Below are 17124 nucleotides of genomic sequence, written 5' to 3' on the forward strand. Positions count from 1 at the left end.
AAAAAATCACTTTGGCCATAGAGAGTTCAGTTTCCATTTATGGAAGACTGGTTTCCAGTGAAAGTACTCTCATATGTCATCTGGTAAACATTAAGAACATGTGGGATTGATCTCTACTGATTCTGGTCACCATTAAAATGAGAGCATTTAATAGCAGTCATTATGTTACAGGACTTGAAATACTATGTTTCTCAGAACAAGGAGATAGAAATATTTCATTTACAAATACAGTTTTGGAAAAATGTCACCTTTTTAATTATGTTCAAGTAGGTAATCAATGCCTCAAAGTTAATCTAACACAGAGGACACAGCTGGATCATTTACCTTGAACTCCTGCCTAATATAGGCTGTAGGACCTACTTAAATCATCTCTGGAGAAAAATATCACTTAATTCCACAATGTCTCTTCCTTGTGCAAAAATGAGACAAAATGACTGCAAAAAGGAGACAAAAGCCAGGACAGGCCTTGCAGTTTTCCCCCTTCTCAAAGAAATTAAGCATGTATCTGTCTCCTTGCATTCCCTGAGATAATTTTTTTTCAAACCAAAACTGTAGCTTTAACGCCTTCTTAACTTAATGTCTTTTACTTTTCATGAAGTAAAGGAAGGATGGCAGTAAAGGATGCTATGTTGTTTCTGAGCATTCCATCTGCCTTGCTGATCTCTCAGAAACATGCTACATACACAGCTATGTGTCACATGTGTGCACTAATGTGGCTGAACATGATCTTAACCACCAACATCTTGCTGTGTCCCTTGCCCTTCCCCAAATGTCCATTTTTACCCTTTCTCAGATTGGTTAGTGTTTGACAACCTTTTTTGCATTCATTAATATTCTCTTCCTCTTAGTACTCATGCTTCTCTCTTTTTTTTTCCTATCAGCTACTTTCTTGCTGCCTAACATCCTTTTGCCCTTCCTAAAACTTTCATCCAGTCCTTCTCATTTGTCATTGCTAACCTATTAGCATATTTATGTCCAATCACAACTTGTCTAAATTCAACATCAAAACGTCAGCTCCTGTTATCTCCTTCCAGGTAGGATGAAGAACACTCTTAAAGGTTATTTCTCATGTAAGAGAGTGTTTTCTCTGACCAAGTCACCCCTTAATTTCCCCCCCAAGAAGCTAAATTTGTGGAGTTTCCTGTGTCTCTCACTAAGAGAGTGTGTTTTCCAAAGTCACAGTAACCCTCAAGGCCTCTCCTAAAGGCACGTCAGTTATCAATATCTTTTTCAAGTAGAATTAAGCAAGATATTCCAAAAGTTTTACACATCAGGTCCAAAATCCTGTTGTATTCCATATCCCAAAACCTGTTCTACTCTGCAGTCCTCAGTTATGCACCTAAGGTCTTCATTTGACCTTAGACTTCAACACTGGACTGAAAATTTCTATTCGGCTGATGACCAGCCAAGGATGCTCAGGACTTTTTGCAGATTCATTGCTTTCCAGGCAGGAATCCTTGATTTCATACACAAGCTGTATTCTCTTTCTTGACATACGACTTCAGATTTGGCCATTATAATACCTACCTGTGTTTTACCCAGCATAGTCTGGCACTCCTTTTTCTCTGACCTGGACACACACCGTGATGACTCACACCATCCCATTTACCCTTTTTAAGCACTGCACAGCGTTGCTCTTTCAATACATTGACATTTCTTCAGTACTCAAAGATCTTTTGAAAACAGCATGATGGAGGCAAAAGCTGTTCAACTAACTCCTTCAGAAATCAAGCTGGAAATTCAAGGTCCTGGCCCATTCTCATGATTAAAGATAGTTTGGGGCTTTATTCATCTAGAGTTGCATTAGACTCTAGGTCCTTGCTACGTTTTGATTTATCTGATTTCCTTCCACCTAGTTAAACCAGTGCTGAAGTTTCAGGAATACTGTGGTTTTCCTCAGCCCGTTTCGATAGATATTTCCCTGCTGCTGGGAGAGATGAGTAATGGCACTGTTTGGAGGTGGAAAATCAGGGTAGACATTGATTTTTAATGGCTTTTGTTACTTTAGCTCAAAATTTATAGCTCTAAGCAGTTACAATTCCTTTTTACTGTAGGTCTACACACACACACACGCAAAACTAATTTCTCTCTCAGCCATGTTATACTGAATACACCTAGAAATGTCATATTCCTCTTCTAATCATCCTCCTAGAAAGGCATTCTTCCCCCATCTGAATTATAACAATAAATCTCTAGATTTCCCATGACAAAGCTTAGTATGAAATCTCTGAGCATATTCATTATAAAGCAAGCTGCATAGGTATAACGTTTCTCTTTGCTTAAAAATCTAATTATGATTTCAATATTCAATGTTTCAATTATCTTATATATTTATTGACAAAAACACATACATGTACCTCACTGCATAGTGCAGCCCTATTTCTGCTTTGGAAATAGATTAAAAATATCTATTTATCAAGTAATTATTTTATAACTACATTTGTCAATGTTTTATTGTCGTGGTTTAGGCCACTCCGGCAACTAAACTCCTCACAGTTGCTCTTAAGTAATTATTCATATTACATTTCTCATTCCTAGATGAATATTGGATGGACAAGTAGTTAGTGCACATATTTTAGTTTTTTTAAAAATTCAAGGGACATTTTAAGAATGTAAAATTGCTATCTTCTTTCCCATTTTTCCTAAACCTGTGCAAATTTTGCACTGCTATTAAGACCTTTGATATCAATGGAATAGATACTTTTCCCTGTGTACTCTTCAAAGTGGACTTCAAAAACGAAGCTACTAGACTGCAGATTAGGATATGCGTATTGTCATGCTACTTTTACAGCTGGCCTGCTTTTCGGTACACCAGGTACATTATCATCATCATCATCATCATCACAGTTAAAATAAATATTTGCACTTTAAAACATTATTTAAAGACTAGTAAAGACTAAAGTTACAAGCTCATAATTTATTTTAGTGTTCTTTTTTTTTTTTTTCCCCTGTATAGTTTAATTCCTTTTAATGACAATCTATCTATTAAACTTTCATAGTGAAAGTATGCTAACAGGACCTCTCTTCTGCTTTGCAGGTGAGGTATAGGGAATGTGTATTGTGCTTTGAGTGCAACCAGTTAAACTCTGCAAAATTAAAAACCACTCAAAAAAATAAATTATTCATAGAATTCAGTCAGAATTCATATATCACATTAAGCTGCATAAGATGACTTTCAAGCCGTGCTTGAGACTCACCAGCTAGGTCAAACTCTTAGGGTAAAGCAGTACCTTGCAAAATAAAACATGCATGAGCAGCATACAATTGCTTTTCAGTTACTTACAGCTTCAGCATACCTGAAGTTACTTTACTCATTTGACATTTAGTTGCAGTTTTAAATACAGGAACCAAATTTGAGAGGGAATGATCTATATCATATAATTCCAAAGAACTTCTGCGTACTGCGAAGTGGGCCGTGGTTCCTGCAAAACTTCTTCACAAAAAAGTGTACTGGATCAATTTTCGACCCTTTCTGATAAGAAGTAGCTTTTCTTCCCTTCATAGAGTCAGAGAGAAGCTGGATGGTAGTTATAAGTGGAAGACAAATGATAGTCTGCCTGCTCCAAATATAACTGCACAGGAACAGAAAATAACTGCAATGCTGCATCCAAAGAACAAATTAGAAATTTTTATTGTGATACCGTATTACTATGTTATGATGCACAGCAATGACAGTTCTGGAAATCAATCTGAGTAAACCAGTAGATTATTTCCTCCTTTTTCTGCCTTTTATTTCTATCCATCTTTGCAATGCCATTCCCTACCAAAGTGGCATACTGATTCCTCAAGGTTGAGGGGCCTTAATTTATGCATTACAATTGATTCTAAATTAATAACAAAAAATGAAAGGCAATTGTCTGCAATGCAAAGCATTGCTTTTTCTGAAGAGACAAATGCGATACATCAAGGATGTCTTTTAAACAGCTCTGCCTTGAAAATGACCATCTTTGCTGCAAGATGATTACTATCATCTCCAGAATGATTCATTTTCTACCAGTAAATTGCGGTTCATCGTCCTCATTTATTTAAATGTACATATCATTTTAAATTTACATATTACTTGTCAATATCAATTGCAAAACTGAGTGAAAACTGAGTCGAACCCCACTGCTTTGTAGCTCTTTAGTTTGTCATATTTTTTCTCAATCTTTCTGCAAGAAGATTCCTACATGATTTCCTGGAAACATCAGCATCTCAGACACGTGTTACTCCTTTTTAGTGTATACATATCCTCCTATTAGTGCTCCAGAAGCTTTTATTTGGAACTAATATGTTTATTTGGAAGGCACACTTGCAGCTCTGCTCGTTAGTGCTAGTACTGATTGATTTGAAGCATCACAGAGTGGGACACTTCAGGTTTCCTTGGGTGATACGCTTGGATTGATTTCTCCTAGTAGGCTTTTTATGCCAGTTTGGAAAAGCTGAATATCCATTTGTTTGCACTTCCTGAAAATTGGGATGCTCTGAGCACTCAGAGCACCTCTAAATCTGCACTAAACTCTCAAATCAATAAAGGATTTATTCCTGGAAATTTATTTCCAAGCAAAATTATTGTCAAATAACAGCAGAAATGCTAAGCTGGAGGGAAAAGGTCTGCTTTCCGTGCATCAGCACAGAGGACCAGGATACAGCTCCAAAAGTCTACCCTGTTTCACTGTAGAAAGCTTTTTTTCATTAGACCAGCATTACCTACTGCACACTGAAGTACTCCTTTCAGAAACTGCAATGTCCTGCGAGTTTAACTCCGAAAAAATCTCTGCTAACCACTGTGATTTGCCCCTGCACAAGGAGTTTCACCCTGCCCGTATTGCACTGTTATCCTGGGATGGCACAAGGCACCCCTGTGATGCTTCCTGTGCTAGATGTTCACTTTCCAAACGCCAAACAGGAGTGAGACAAAGTTTGGATGTCGTCAGCTAAAGATAATAAAGTAAATAAGCTGAAAGGCTACATCCTAAAGAGTTACATCCAAAGTAAAGGCAATTTTCATGTAAAGTCGTAAATAATACAAAAACCCAGCAGAATTACTCACTGCATACTATTTGGTGAGAGTAAGTGAGTTAGGAAATGAGACAAAAGCAATAAATGAGTGATATTACCTGAAAAATAAAATGTCAATATAATAATAACTTAAAAGAAACAGCAGCAGAACGCTGCCTCTAGGCAGCTATGACTTGCATGAAATAATTTTTCACATAGTAAGTAACTCAAGGTCTCAGTGATCTTGGCAAAGTTAAAGGGATAACTTTCAAGCAGAGATGAACATGAATAATTCCTTTTCCTGTGCTCACATAGGTAGGTTTTGAACTCTTAAATAAATGCTGCTTAACTTTTCAACTTTTCTTCATTTTTGGTATGGAATATACATCATTACCACCATTGGGGATTTTTTCCTGCAGTTGATTTTTAATTCATTTCTACCACTTTCAGAATACTTTCTGGTATTGTGTTAATGCTTTCTTTCGAGTATCTGTATTTTCTACTGACATGCTCTGCCTGAACAAATTCCCCGTGAGTTTTCAACGCAGAGAGTTTAAGTAACTTCAGGCTTGCAATTCAATATATTGGAGAAAGAAATTTCTTCTGCTCCTTCGGGAACAAAATGGCTGAGTATATCGAGTGACTCTTATTAAATTTAAAAAAAAAAAAATATAAAAAAATCTCCAATTTTCCTGTTCTGCTTGAGCATTCTTCAAAGCTTCAAATTATTTTGAAAATGCTAAAGTGCCACAGTGAGCTTTCATAACAGAATATTCAGTTATTTAAAATTTCTCACACAGCAGGAAAACTCTTATAATCTTCTCTGGACCTGAGGACTCATTGAAACAAATTGTGAACCCCTCATTTAAAGAAACACCCAGAAACCACTACATGAATTACTAAAACCAGTGAATACATAGACCTTCAAAAATAAATATACAAATTAAAAAAAAAGCCTAATTCATAGTAATAATATTCTTTGCCTTGGAAAGCTTGAATCAAGTGTAAATCCAAACTATATGTTTTTTCTATCTGAAATATAAAGTTAGCACATATGCACAGGAAGGGACATCCTTCACTGAGATAACACCCTCGAAGGAGTTTAAAAAGCATTGCAGTGATAAATCCAAGGAAATACGCTATTAGAATTTAACTGAGCTAGCATCCATGCAATAGTTTTCAGACAGATTTAAAAGCAAGATTCTAAGATAACAATATGAAAATATGAATTTCTTTGATAGGCACCCAGAGGGAGCTAAATGTATAGTATTATTTCAGCTTCTTTTCCTAATCACAGTGTAGCTGTGAACCATAGAAGTTAAAATCTTTTCCCTAGTCACTTCCAGCCTTTCCCCTCCTTCATCTCCCGTTTCATGGCTTTGCAGCTTTTCTGTTCTGACTGTTGGGATGAGAAGTGCTGCCACTCCACAGCTGGGAAAGGCTGCACCCTTTGCACAGCTGTAGCAAGGATGAAATATAGGGCGAGTCTTCATTATAAACAGTCTCAGTAGAAAGCCACGGTTTTTTAGCATTTGCCCTGGATAACTCAAATTCTTCTGACAGTGCGTATTCTAAAGCAGTCCAGATCATCCCTAACAGGAGAGGACAACTTTAAACACATTAGTCCTCCTAGTTCTATCACTGCTTTCAGGAAAACCGTGAGCAGCTCACCTGTTCTACTTCTCTGCACTCCCAACCTATAGTGATGCAATTGTTAACAGCAGTAACAATAAATAAAAATATTTTGTTCACATTTCTAAGAGGCATATGACATTAACAGCTGCCCCTTCCCTTCTCTAGCCAACAGTCTGCAGTGAGACAGCTATGTGGGTTTATTGAGTTTCCAGTCCCAGGCACTGAATGTGGGGAATGACAGCTAACACCATGGGCTAGGTTTACGGGAGGGGCTGCAGAAATGGCCCCTGTAAGTAGCTGTGAAAAAGCTTAATGTGTTGGCTTTGTGTGATGGGGTTTTGGCAGCATGGGAGGGGTTGTGGAAACGGCCCCTGTAAGTAGCTGTGAAAAACTTCCTGGGCTTTAAAACCGGTTGGACAGGTGAGAACCTCCCCATCCCCTCAGGCTGGGGCTGAGACAACCAGGGCCTCTGGGAATGCCCTATTTAAGATGGTGACAAAAGAGCCCGAACTGAGGCTGGACCTGCAGTGAAGAGAGGGGGGAGGCAGAGGGTTGGCCCCCTGGCCTCCCGGGCAGATGGCTGCTTACACTGGGCCACCACTACCCGACTGAAGATGACTGCAGCAGAGAGAGGACTGAAATCCAAGAGATACAGCCACTCAGATACCAAGGAAAGTGAAGATGGAGCGGGAGGAGGTGCCGGAGCTGAGATTCCCCTGCAGCCCGTGGTGAGACGGCAGCGGCCCCACTGCCGCCCGTGGGGATTAATGGTGGAGCAGAGACCCACCTGCAGTTCTTGGAGAACTGCACGCTGGAGCAGAGATGCCTTAACCTGAAGTGAGTCATAGAGAATGGTCTCTCTCTCCAGCCTCTCCAACTGCTGGAGGCTGATGATGATGCGGAGAGGCATCTGAAGCCCATGGAGAAGCCCATGCTGGAGCAGGTGGCAGCTCCCTAAGAAGCTGTGACTCCGTGGGGAAGATGCCCACACTGAAGCAATCTGATAGGTAGGGATTGCATCCTGAGGGAAGGACTCACATTGGAGAAGTCTGTGGACTGTCCTGTGAGGAGGGGATCCATTGGAACAGGGGAAAAGAGTGTAATGGGTCCTCCTCCTTTAAGAAAGGAGTGGCAGAAACAATGTCTGACAAACTGACCTGCAGCCCCCCATTCTCTGTCCCCCTGCGCCACAGGGGGAGGAGGTAGAGCAGGGAAGAAGAGAAGGGTGAGAGGAAGGTGTTTTTGAGATCTGGCTTTGTTTCTTGTTGTCCTCTCTGAATGAGCCATTAACGATTTAAATTGATTTGTCCCCAAACTGAATCTGTTTTTCCCAGGGCCACGGTTGGTTGGTGCTCCCTCTCTGTTCTTATCTCGACCCTCAGTCCTTCTGTTACATTTTTCTCCTCTCCACCTCACTGAGGAAGAGGGGTGAGTGAGTGGCCTCGTGGTGGCTTAGCTGCCGGCTGGGATAAACCACAGCACACCACCAGGCACGAGCTTCTGTCCCTCAAAAGGTACAGCCCTCCCTCTCCTGGCTTTTTCTGCCTTTCCACGCATACTCCAGACTGGCACGTTTCGTACCTCTACTAACCCAGCATGGGTGGAACGGGCCCCCACAAGACTTGCACAGCTTTATAACCAGGAAAAGTTTCAGCACCACGACTCTCTGACAGAATAAGAACAAAGAACAAAGTTTTCCAGTGATTAGTTATATTTTGGGTGCCAAATTAGGGCTGCTCTGAGGTGACAGAAAATCACATGCTTTAGGTGAGTAATGTTACAAAAAAAATCAGGCTGTTCCAAGGAATCTTAATTTAGGTCATTAAACTGAAACAACCAAATTCCGCAGTTGCTTTGGAAAATATTGACCTGGTATTTCGGTGGCACGTTAGCAGGACTGCACACCAGGCTCCTTCAGCTCCTTTCATCAGCTTGCTCCTACACAGCCTAAGGTCAAAGCAAAATCTGGTAAGGTACGAGAGGTGAAAGGAGAGCGCAGACCTCGCTTAAGCCATTGCGTCCAGAGGCCAGAGTCTGCCCTTTCCAACGCTTACAAACCTCTCTGAAGGTAAACAACAGCCACTGACACAACTGCCCATCAGTGTCAACTCTAAACTAAGACGTGATTGGAATTAGAAAGCATAAGGGAATTTCCTGCACAGTGGTTGCATACGCCACATCTGTATTTTCAAGGATCTTTCTGAATTTCTGTTTTGATTTTACTGAACTTCGTGTTACGCAAGCACAGAGAAATACATTGCAAAGACTTGATACCCAACCAATACCCAAGAGATCAGTTTTTCAGATTGTCTGCACAACAATAGAAAAGATGGGATTCACATTTTCTGTTTGCCGACAACTCAGCTCCATACATAGATACTTCTGTCTTTTCTTGTAGGCAGGCTCTGCTGGCTTCTTCCAGGAGAAAATTCCTGTGGGTGAGCTTTATTGCTATAAACACTCATAGGTCACTATTCTACTATAAACCTGACATAAACTAGTCAATAAGAAGGATTCTGCCTTTGAATTACATTTTTTTTTCAGTCTGAAGCTGCAAGAATAACTGCCACTTACTCTCACTTAGGAAGCAGGCAGAGCCTGGCAAAGAAGAAATGTAATCAGGGCACCCAGTCAGAAAGCTCTCAATGTGAAGAAAACATCTACAGTTCTGCAGAAATAAACACTCAGAGAGCAACGCTGCCTTTGGAGGAGCTCAGCAGGTACACCTGAGGGACACTCACATGGAAAGATTTACTTTCTCCTGTTGGAAGATGTCAGACCGCTCCACTGGGACCGTTGATGGTTGGATGTTGATTTGTGCACTCTGGGTTCTCAAAAGGCATATGACTATGGCATAAGCTTTTGAACTTTGAAAATACCTTTTTCCTAGTGGCCATTTCTTGACCACTCTCTTCCACTCTCTTATTTCTGAACTACGTAAAGGAGGACTTTCCTGGACCCGCATTGTCTTACAATCTCATTCATGAGAGGTCAAAGCATACCAATACATGAACAACTGGTGTCAACCACCTTATAAAAAGACAGAAAGCAGACATACTAATGACTAATAGTGAAAACCTTATTTCCCAGACATACAAGCAAATAGTGATCTTGGTGGATGAAAAGCTGGACATGAGCCGCCAATGTGCTCTCACAGCCCAGAAAGCCAACCATATCCTGGGCTGCATCCAAAGAAGCGTGGCCAGCAGGTCGAGGGATGCGATCCTCCCCCTTTACTCCACTCTGGTGAGACCTCACTGGAGTACTGTGTCCAGCTCTGGAGTCCTCAGCACAGGAAAGACATGGACTTGTGATACTATGTCCAGAGGAGGGGCCACAAGAATTATTAAAGGGATAGAACACCTCTCCTATGAGGAAAGGCTGAGAGAGTTTCGGTTGTTCAGCCTGGAGAAGAGAAGGCTCTGCGGAGACCTTATCGAGGCCTTTCAATACTTAAAGGCGGCTTATAAGAAATACAGGGAAAGACTTTTTATCAGGCCCTGTAGTGATAGGACAAGGAGTAATGGTTTTAAACTAAAGGAGGGTATATTCAGACTACATATAAGAAAGAAATTTTTTACAATGAGAGTGGTGGAACAATGGAACAGGTTATCCAGAGAGGTGGTAGATGCCCTATCCCTGGAAACATTCAAGGTCAGGTTGGACAGGGCTCTAAGAAACCTCATGTAGTTCAATACGTCCCTGCTCACTGCAGGGAGGTTGGACTAGTTGACCTTTAAAGGTCCTTTCCAGACCAAACCATTCTGTGATTCTATGATCTCTGTCAAAACAAAATAGACAGATATAAAAAATAAGATATCGAGTCAACTTAAACTGCTTGTGTTATTGAATACAATCCAATTCCTATTGCTCTTCAGCATTCAGTGGAACGCATCTCTTTATATTTTTGCAAACTTCTGCTTTTCACAAAGGAAATTAGTGATGAAAACAGCATAATTAATAGTACAGCAGTAATTATCTCTTATGTTTACAAGATACCAAAGTAAATAAAAGCCCAGGCCTGAAATAAATTTCTTACTCTGCCAAAATATAGGATTGCTTTTTCCACTCTTTCCTCTCCCTCTCATCCACTCCCAGATGTTAAATCATTATTGAGAATTTACTCTTTTTGACTATCTTTGATCCGATTTTCTGAAGAAATAATTGTGCTATGTGAGCATCCATGCCTGTCTCTCCCTCAATGGTAGTAAGCCCAATAGCCAATTGCAACCAAATCTGAAAAAGCGAGGAGGAAACGAAACTGTAAGTTCCTAAAAACTTTGTAAAACAATGTGGTTCATTGAAAACAGGGACATTCTGCAGTGTAACCTGAATTGTTATCATAGGCCAGAGAATCCACAGGAGTATAAACCAAAAAGAAATAGATACTTATGCATTTCTCAGCCTTGGGAAAATTCTCAATCAGAACTTGCCCTGTTCAGATATCAAGGTCAGTCAATCTCATGATCCAAATGCACTGGGAACTAGATGTCTTTAGTTCCAGTGTTGATAGAATTTATTTTTTTAAAGACTCTATTCCACAAAAAGTAATATAATTTTACTTTTATACAGATACTGTATGGAAATACTTACTAAAGCATAAAAAGATTCTTTGAAAGCAGCTTTACTAATTGTAACTGCTCTTTTTCTCTGACATCTAAAGAAAAGATAAGACTAGATGAGCAAAAAAGTACTGAGATCTGAAATCAGACGTTGAACTTGGTATGAATCCAACATGAATCATGAAGTGACCCACTGTCTTTACTCTTCATCAAGGTAGCTATTGATACTGGCTGACATTCCATCAACTTCTGTGAAAACCCTCTCTTCAGCATATGTCTCCAAGCATAGCACTGTATCAAGGAGTCAATCAATTAAAACTTTCCTCCAGCTTAGAGAAGTTAGGCTAGGCTTTGTCACAGTCTATTCAGTTCTCTCTTACACTGACCACTGATTTGCAAGTGCAAATCGGTCTCTTGATAGTGCTAGATACCTTTTTCAAGTCCTGCAGTAATAGAAGACTAACATCACTGCATTAATACAAGTCATTTTATGTAGAGTTTCCTTTTAATGGTGTCTTTAATATTCAAGCTAGAGCAAGGTAATAGCTTATTTTAAGAAATTCTGTCTAAGTGTGCATTTGGGCATTGTAGTTTATTACAAATTGCCAAGTCTTAGTCTACACTTGGATCTGTTTTATGCCCGTAAGTTTAGCAGAGAAACTCATACATTCTCTGAAGTAGTTGAAGGAATTAAAAGTCTTTTTTTCTTTTTTTGAGAGAAGAGAATTTGTTTGATTTCTCTTCACTGTGTAATTGTGTTACTCAAGTAGGCTCTTATGAGAGCTACTCATTAATGAGGATCAATTATTCAACAGCAGTCCTCTTGGGCTCAGGGACTGGTGATGGTACCTGATAAGTGGTTGGCATAACTGAAGAAAAGTGAAAGGATAAGAGTGTGCCACTAAGGAAGGGGCTTGCAGAGACGTACTCCTGGAACAGCACTAATCACAGCTTTAAGGTGGATCTGCCTCAACTTCATTGTCTTTGTGAGCTCTCACTGAAGCCAAACCCCAAGCCTTGCTGAACTGTAAACTGGGACCCAACATTTTAACTTTTAACATTTAAGTGAACAACACTAGGTCAAAGAGCAAAAGTAGAAAAGCTCTCTACACGAGCCCTCTGTATCTCTGCCATCATTTCTTGGTACGCCAGCTGGGTCTCTGGTCACTCAGTGATTCTCGCAAGCTCTGCATTGCCCATCCCCTGGCCCCTTCGCAGGGTTTCCTTTTGGCATTTTTGAGACCCTGTGGATCTGCTCCCCAGCTCCACATGGGATGCATTCTGCCAACATGCACACAGTAGTCCCATGTTACTCCAAGGGATGGAGCCATCTCGTCATCCTGGGGCAAGGATCGTACCTCAGCGAGTAACTCTTCAGGAATGCATCTCACAAATTCATGTCACCTATGGATGAAGGTGACCTCCTACAATTAAATTAATGGTGTCCTTGCTAAGCCTATAGAGACTGGGAGATGCTCGGAAGTAATCAATCCTTTACTACCTTCCCTTTCATTCTGCTATAAAAAAACAGCCAAAAAGAGAGCAAAGGCCCTAATATACCTTCAATCGATTTATCTTTTACGTTGCAAAATATTTTAAATTATATTGACTATTTCAAAATGTGGATAAATTCAATGAAGAAAATATCTGATGGTTTGGGGCATGTAGAATACTGTAACTTGGATAACTGGACTTAAAATGGAAAGTTTATTACTAACTGTTTGATATGGGCAAACTACATTTTTATCTCTCAACAGCAGCAACCTTAATACATTTTGCAGCTTTGCCATTAAACACAGAGAGATGATTTTCCATCTAATTTCTAAAAGCAGTTTTGTGGAAGAAAATGGGTAATCAACATGGTGAATGTCTTTCTTCTGAAAATGCTTTTAGTCTAACATAAATGACAGCTATTTAAAGGCAATCACTTGTGTTTTATATCTCACACAAAAACCAGCAGACACAGTACCCTGCCTTTGAGACAAAACACTGATACATGTGACAGAACATTTCAAGCAGTAATAATCAGAAGCCACAGATTCAGCAGCATCCAGAAAACAACTGAGATATCCTCCGTGAAAACTGGCAGCGTTTTTCACTGTTGTTGATCAGTCTTTAACTGATATTATGTAGCATTATATTACGAATAGCAAATAATCTGCATCAAGCAGGTACACGAGATGCAAATCACATTCGTTCTGCAGTATGTGTACTGATAACTTACACATCTATTAAAAACAAAGTGGTTTTCAAAATATCACCCAGGAGGCATATGTTCTGTTCAGTGACCTTTGGAAACTCTAGTCCAATGAATAACTAGTGATGCACAAATAAGTTGAGAGACAGTAGATAGAAAGTGCCTATAACCTTATATGTTATCTGTTACGAGGATGGTTATGGTAAAAAGATATATTGCTCTTTCCTAATTTGACTGAGAGAGCAAATCAACGAGAACATAACCTGTATCCCTTTAACTGAATGGTTATGAAATTCATTATCCTGGACAATTAAAAACATAACATGCAGAAAACATGCAACGAATTGTATAATCTAACTATCTAATTTAACGGTTGCTTGCTACCTTACAGGCATTTATTCATTTGGCATCAGTCAGATCTTGGTAAATCCGGCCTTCATTCAAACATTTTATGTTGAAAGAAGCCTATCCGTGTTTGGTTCAAGATGAAAAAGCTTCGTATTACCAGCATGTTGGTAGACTATTGAAGGAATTCAGCAATGACAATCTCGCATCCATTAGAAATCTTTGTAAGCACTATGACACACGACAAAGATTAGACTTTCTTTCTCACACAATGTGTGGCCCATCTGGTCTTGATCTGGTGGCAAGGAAAGTCCGTAGTCTAAAGAAAACAGTTATGTAACCAAAAAGCAAGGAAAACCCACCAAATCCAGGAAGATATGATGCAGCACAAAGTTTAACTATCTCCTTTTTTTTTTGTGCTACTTTTAAACCACACTACCGACAAGACCTTCACCGCCAGCTCTGGTTATAGCTCACGTAGCTCAGACTTGCATAAACGTATCCTCTGCACATGGATATGGTCTATAGCTTTTATATAGTTACCTGAACATTAAAAACACTTTTGCAATTTTTGTTTTATAGCATAAGACTACACGTCTTCTATTACGCACGCATACAAGGAAATCATAGAATCATAGATCAGGGAGGTTAAAAGAGAAAAGATTCCACAATTACAGTTCACAAGTTAAAGGGAGTTACCAAGTTACAGGGACTCTTGTCGAGCAAGAGTCGAGCGTAGTCGAGCACTCACAGCTATGGGGAGAAAAGTATTCCGGATTCTGGTCTACGAGTAGCTACACCTGAAGCTTCTTAAAAATATGAAAGGCTTATCCTGTTGCATCACTCACATTTTCATAGTTTAGAATAAAGACTGGACATCTTTATTAAAAATATAAATAATTTTATATAATTTTATTCTCAACTTTTAATTTCATAAGGAATTCCATTATTTTTATTAGAGATTATATTTTTTCCTATAAGAGAAGAATAAATTATACCTACCCTCTCCAAAGTAATTTCTTCAAATTCATATTCAATTTCTGTTCCATTGACCTAAAGAAAATAAAATCAGAAAATTACTTAAATACACATGGGATACTTTTTACAGATATTCCAATATGATCAGTCTAGCGAAGCACATTTTTCAAGATATAGGTGAGGCTATCTACATTACAGCCTGCTTCACTCCCCTTTGTCTTGAATGGCATGTAATCAAGCCTATAAACTTGAGAACAGTAGGAGTTCAGTATATAAAACACTGAAATAGTGGATAACTAAGGCACTTACATAATATGACTTGTATTTGATCTAGTGTGTTCATGGTTTTGTGCAAATATTTATACAATTTCCAAAGTAATAGTTTCATGTCAAAAATAGAAGACCTGTTTCTAAAAATTAGTCTCACAAATGGAAGAAAGATTAGGCATTCATTGCCTTACGAGCTCAAATTTACTTTGCAATACAAAACCAGACAGGAAATTCATAGCACTTACGTAAAATATCACTGATACATATACTGAAATACATCTTGTTTACTATATTAACCTAGGGCAAGAACATGACAGAGGACTTTTGCAATAGACAGCTGAATGGCAAAGAGGCACGGAATGTTAACGCAATTTTTACGCTGAGTTTCAGTGTCAAAAGAAATTAAGCTACAAAATGTAGAGCATCAAAATGGATTGCACTGGACAAGAAATCTATCAGCTGAAGACACGACACTGATTTAAGCAGCATTCTGAAACCTTGTTCCAGTCTGACATGGATTTTTTTCTGTCCCTTTAGGCAACTCACTTAACATCATCCCTCTCTCTTAGTTTCCTTATTTCTTAAATGGATGGAGTATCACATCTGAGAAAGCTACAGAAGCTGACTACATTGTAAGTAAAATGAAGAGTAATGAAAATATTCTATTATTAAAGTCTCAGAAGAATTTCAAAGTGTCCCTTAGGTACAGCTAGTCAGTTATATTTTGATTTGGCCAGAAAATCCTGATTAATCAAAAATAAAAGATATTGTCCATGAATCATGCTAATTTGTGATGATAGGATGTTTCCTGGAAAATAATTTTGCTTTAGTGTTTTACTTAATTTATACTTCATGGGAAAAAAAAAAAAAAAAGTAATGGTAAAACTGAAGTATTAGGATTGACCTAATCTCGAAGGAACAAATTTGTTATTTCTTAGAACAAGAATATTTATTACTTCTCCCCACTCCCAGCTGCTAATTTTCTATATTAGCTTTTTAACTCCAATCAGAAAATACTGTACACCAAGAATTCTTTATCTAGTCAAGCACCTTTCAAATATAATTAGGTACTTCTCTTGTGAATATTATAACTAGGTACATGTATCTATCTAACAAAAGCTTCCAATAAAAACCACCGACTACTTGATTTGTCTGCAATTCAAGATCTGATAAACCATGAAATCAGTAATAGAAATACAATCCCTATAATCTGTGTTCAAAAGGAAAGAGGAAAAGTCTAAACAAATAACCCGTGCTTAGCAATGAAATGAAAACACAGCATCAATGAATAAAATATTTAATACATACATAATAGAAGTATTTTTTACATTATCACAATTTGGTAATCGCATTACACTACGCTAAAACCAGATATGAACAAAAATTTTGTTATAGGATATTTTCCTGTCCTATGTTATCACTGTAATGCTTTCTGCATAGACTGCTTTATTAATATAGGCAACTTACTAGGTATGAACAGCTTTATAGCTATTCTATTTTTTGTCCTTTCCTGTCTAATGATAATGAAATCAAAGCAATCTATAAGTCTCTGTTTTCATGAACTTCTCTTTTATCTTAGGTTGGTGGATGGCTCTGATCTATGTCTTCAATTCCTCAGTCTTGCTCTATAAAGCTGTCTTTGCTTCACTGCTTATAATCACTTTTCCTTTGCATTAAAAACTCGTTAGTGCAGCAAAATGGGAAAAAGAGGGACATGAGAAGTGAGCAACCTCTGTATAAAGATGAAAGGAGGAAACACAAGCTGAATACTCAATTTGTATTTGCACACAAACAATATTTTGATCACGATCATCTGAGGGATCTTTTTATCATCCACAGTCACGATTCCAAAAAGGTCTTCAGTTCAAATCGCCGTCAATCGCCGCAGAGATCCATTATCGGGTTCCATAACAGCAGGGATGATATGAATTAAAAAGCTGATCTTGATCCAATTCCTTTTGTTATTTAAGCATATATATCTACATATGCAGTTCACTTCCCTGTTTTTCTTGCTGTTTGCTCGTAAGACCAATGAAGTTATTTCGTAAAGGATCTAATAGGATATTGCACCTACCTGAGGCAGGTAGAATGATGATGCATGCAGTACCATTCATTGCTAGCACTATTTTATTTCATAATTAGACTCTCTGGCTGCAC

At 38.7% G+C, this 17124-nt stretch overlaps 1 protein-coding gene across 10 annotated transcripts in view; it reads right to left on the minus strand.

Moving 5' to 3' along the window:
• The window catches only part of DLG2 (discs large MAGUK scaffold protein 2), a 1082159-nt gene that overhangs the window by 403848 nt on the left and 661187 nt on the right, over nucleotides 1–17124 (minus strand). For all 10 annotated transcript variants that reach the window (XM_086614508.1, XM_086614488.1, XM_086614523.1 and 7 more), the window contains one exon: nucleotides 14722–14772. In XM_086614508.1, the coding sequence (XP_086470634.1) occupies nucleotides 14722–14772 (51 nt within the window). The remainder of the gene's footprint in view (nucleotides 1–14721; nucleotides 14773–17124) is intronic.

This window comes from Tauraco erythrolophus, chromosome 1, assembly GCF_009769465.1.
Source record: "Tauraco erythrolophus isolate bTauEry1 chromosome 1, bTauEry1.pri, whole genome shotgun sequence".
Taxonomy (NCBI): domain Eukaryota; kingdom Metazoa; phylum Chordata; class Aves; order Musophagiformes; family Musophagidae; genus Tauraco; species Tauraco erythrolophus.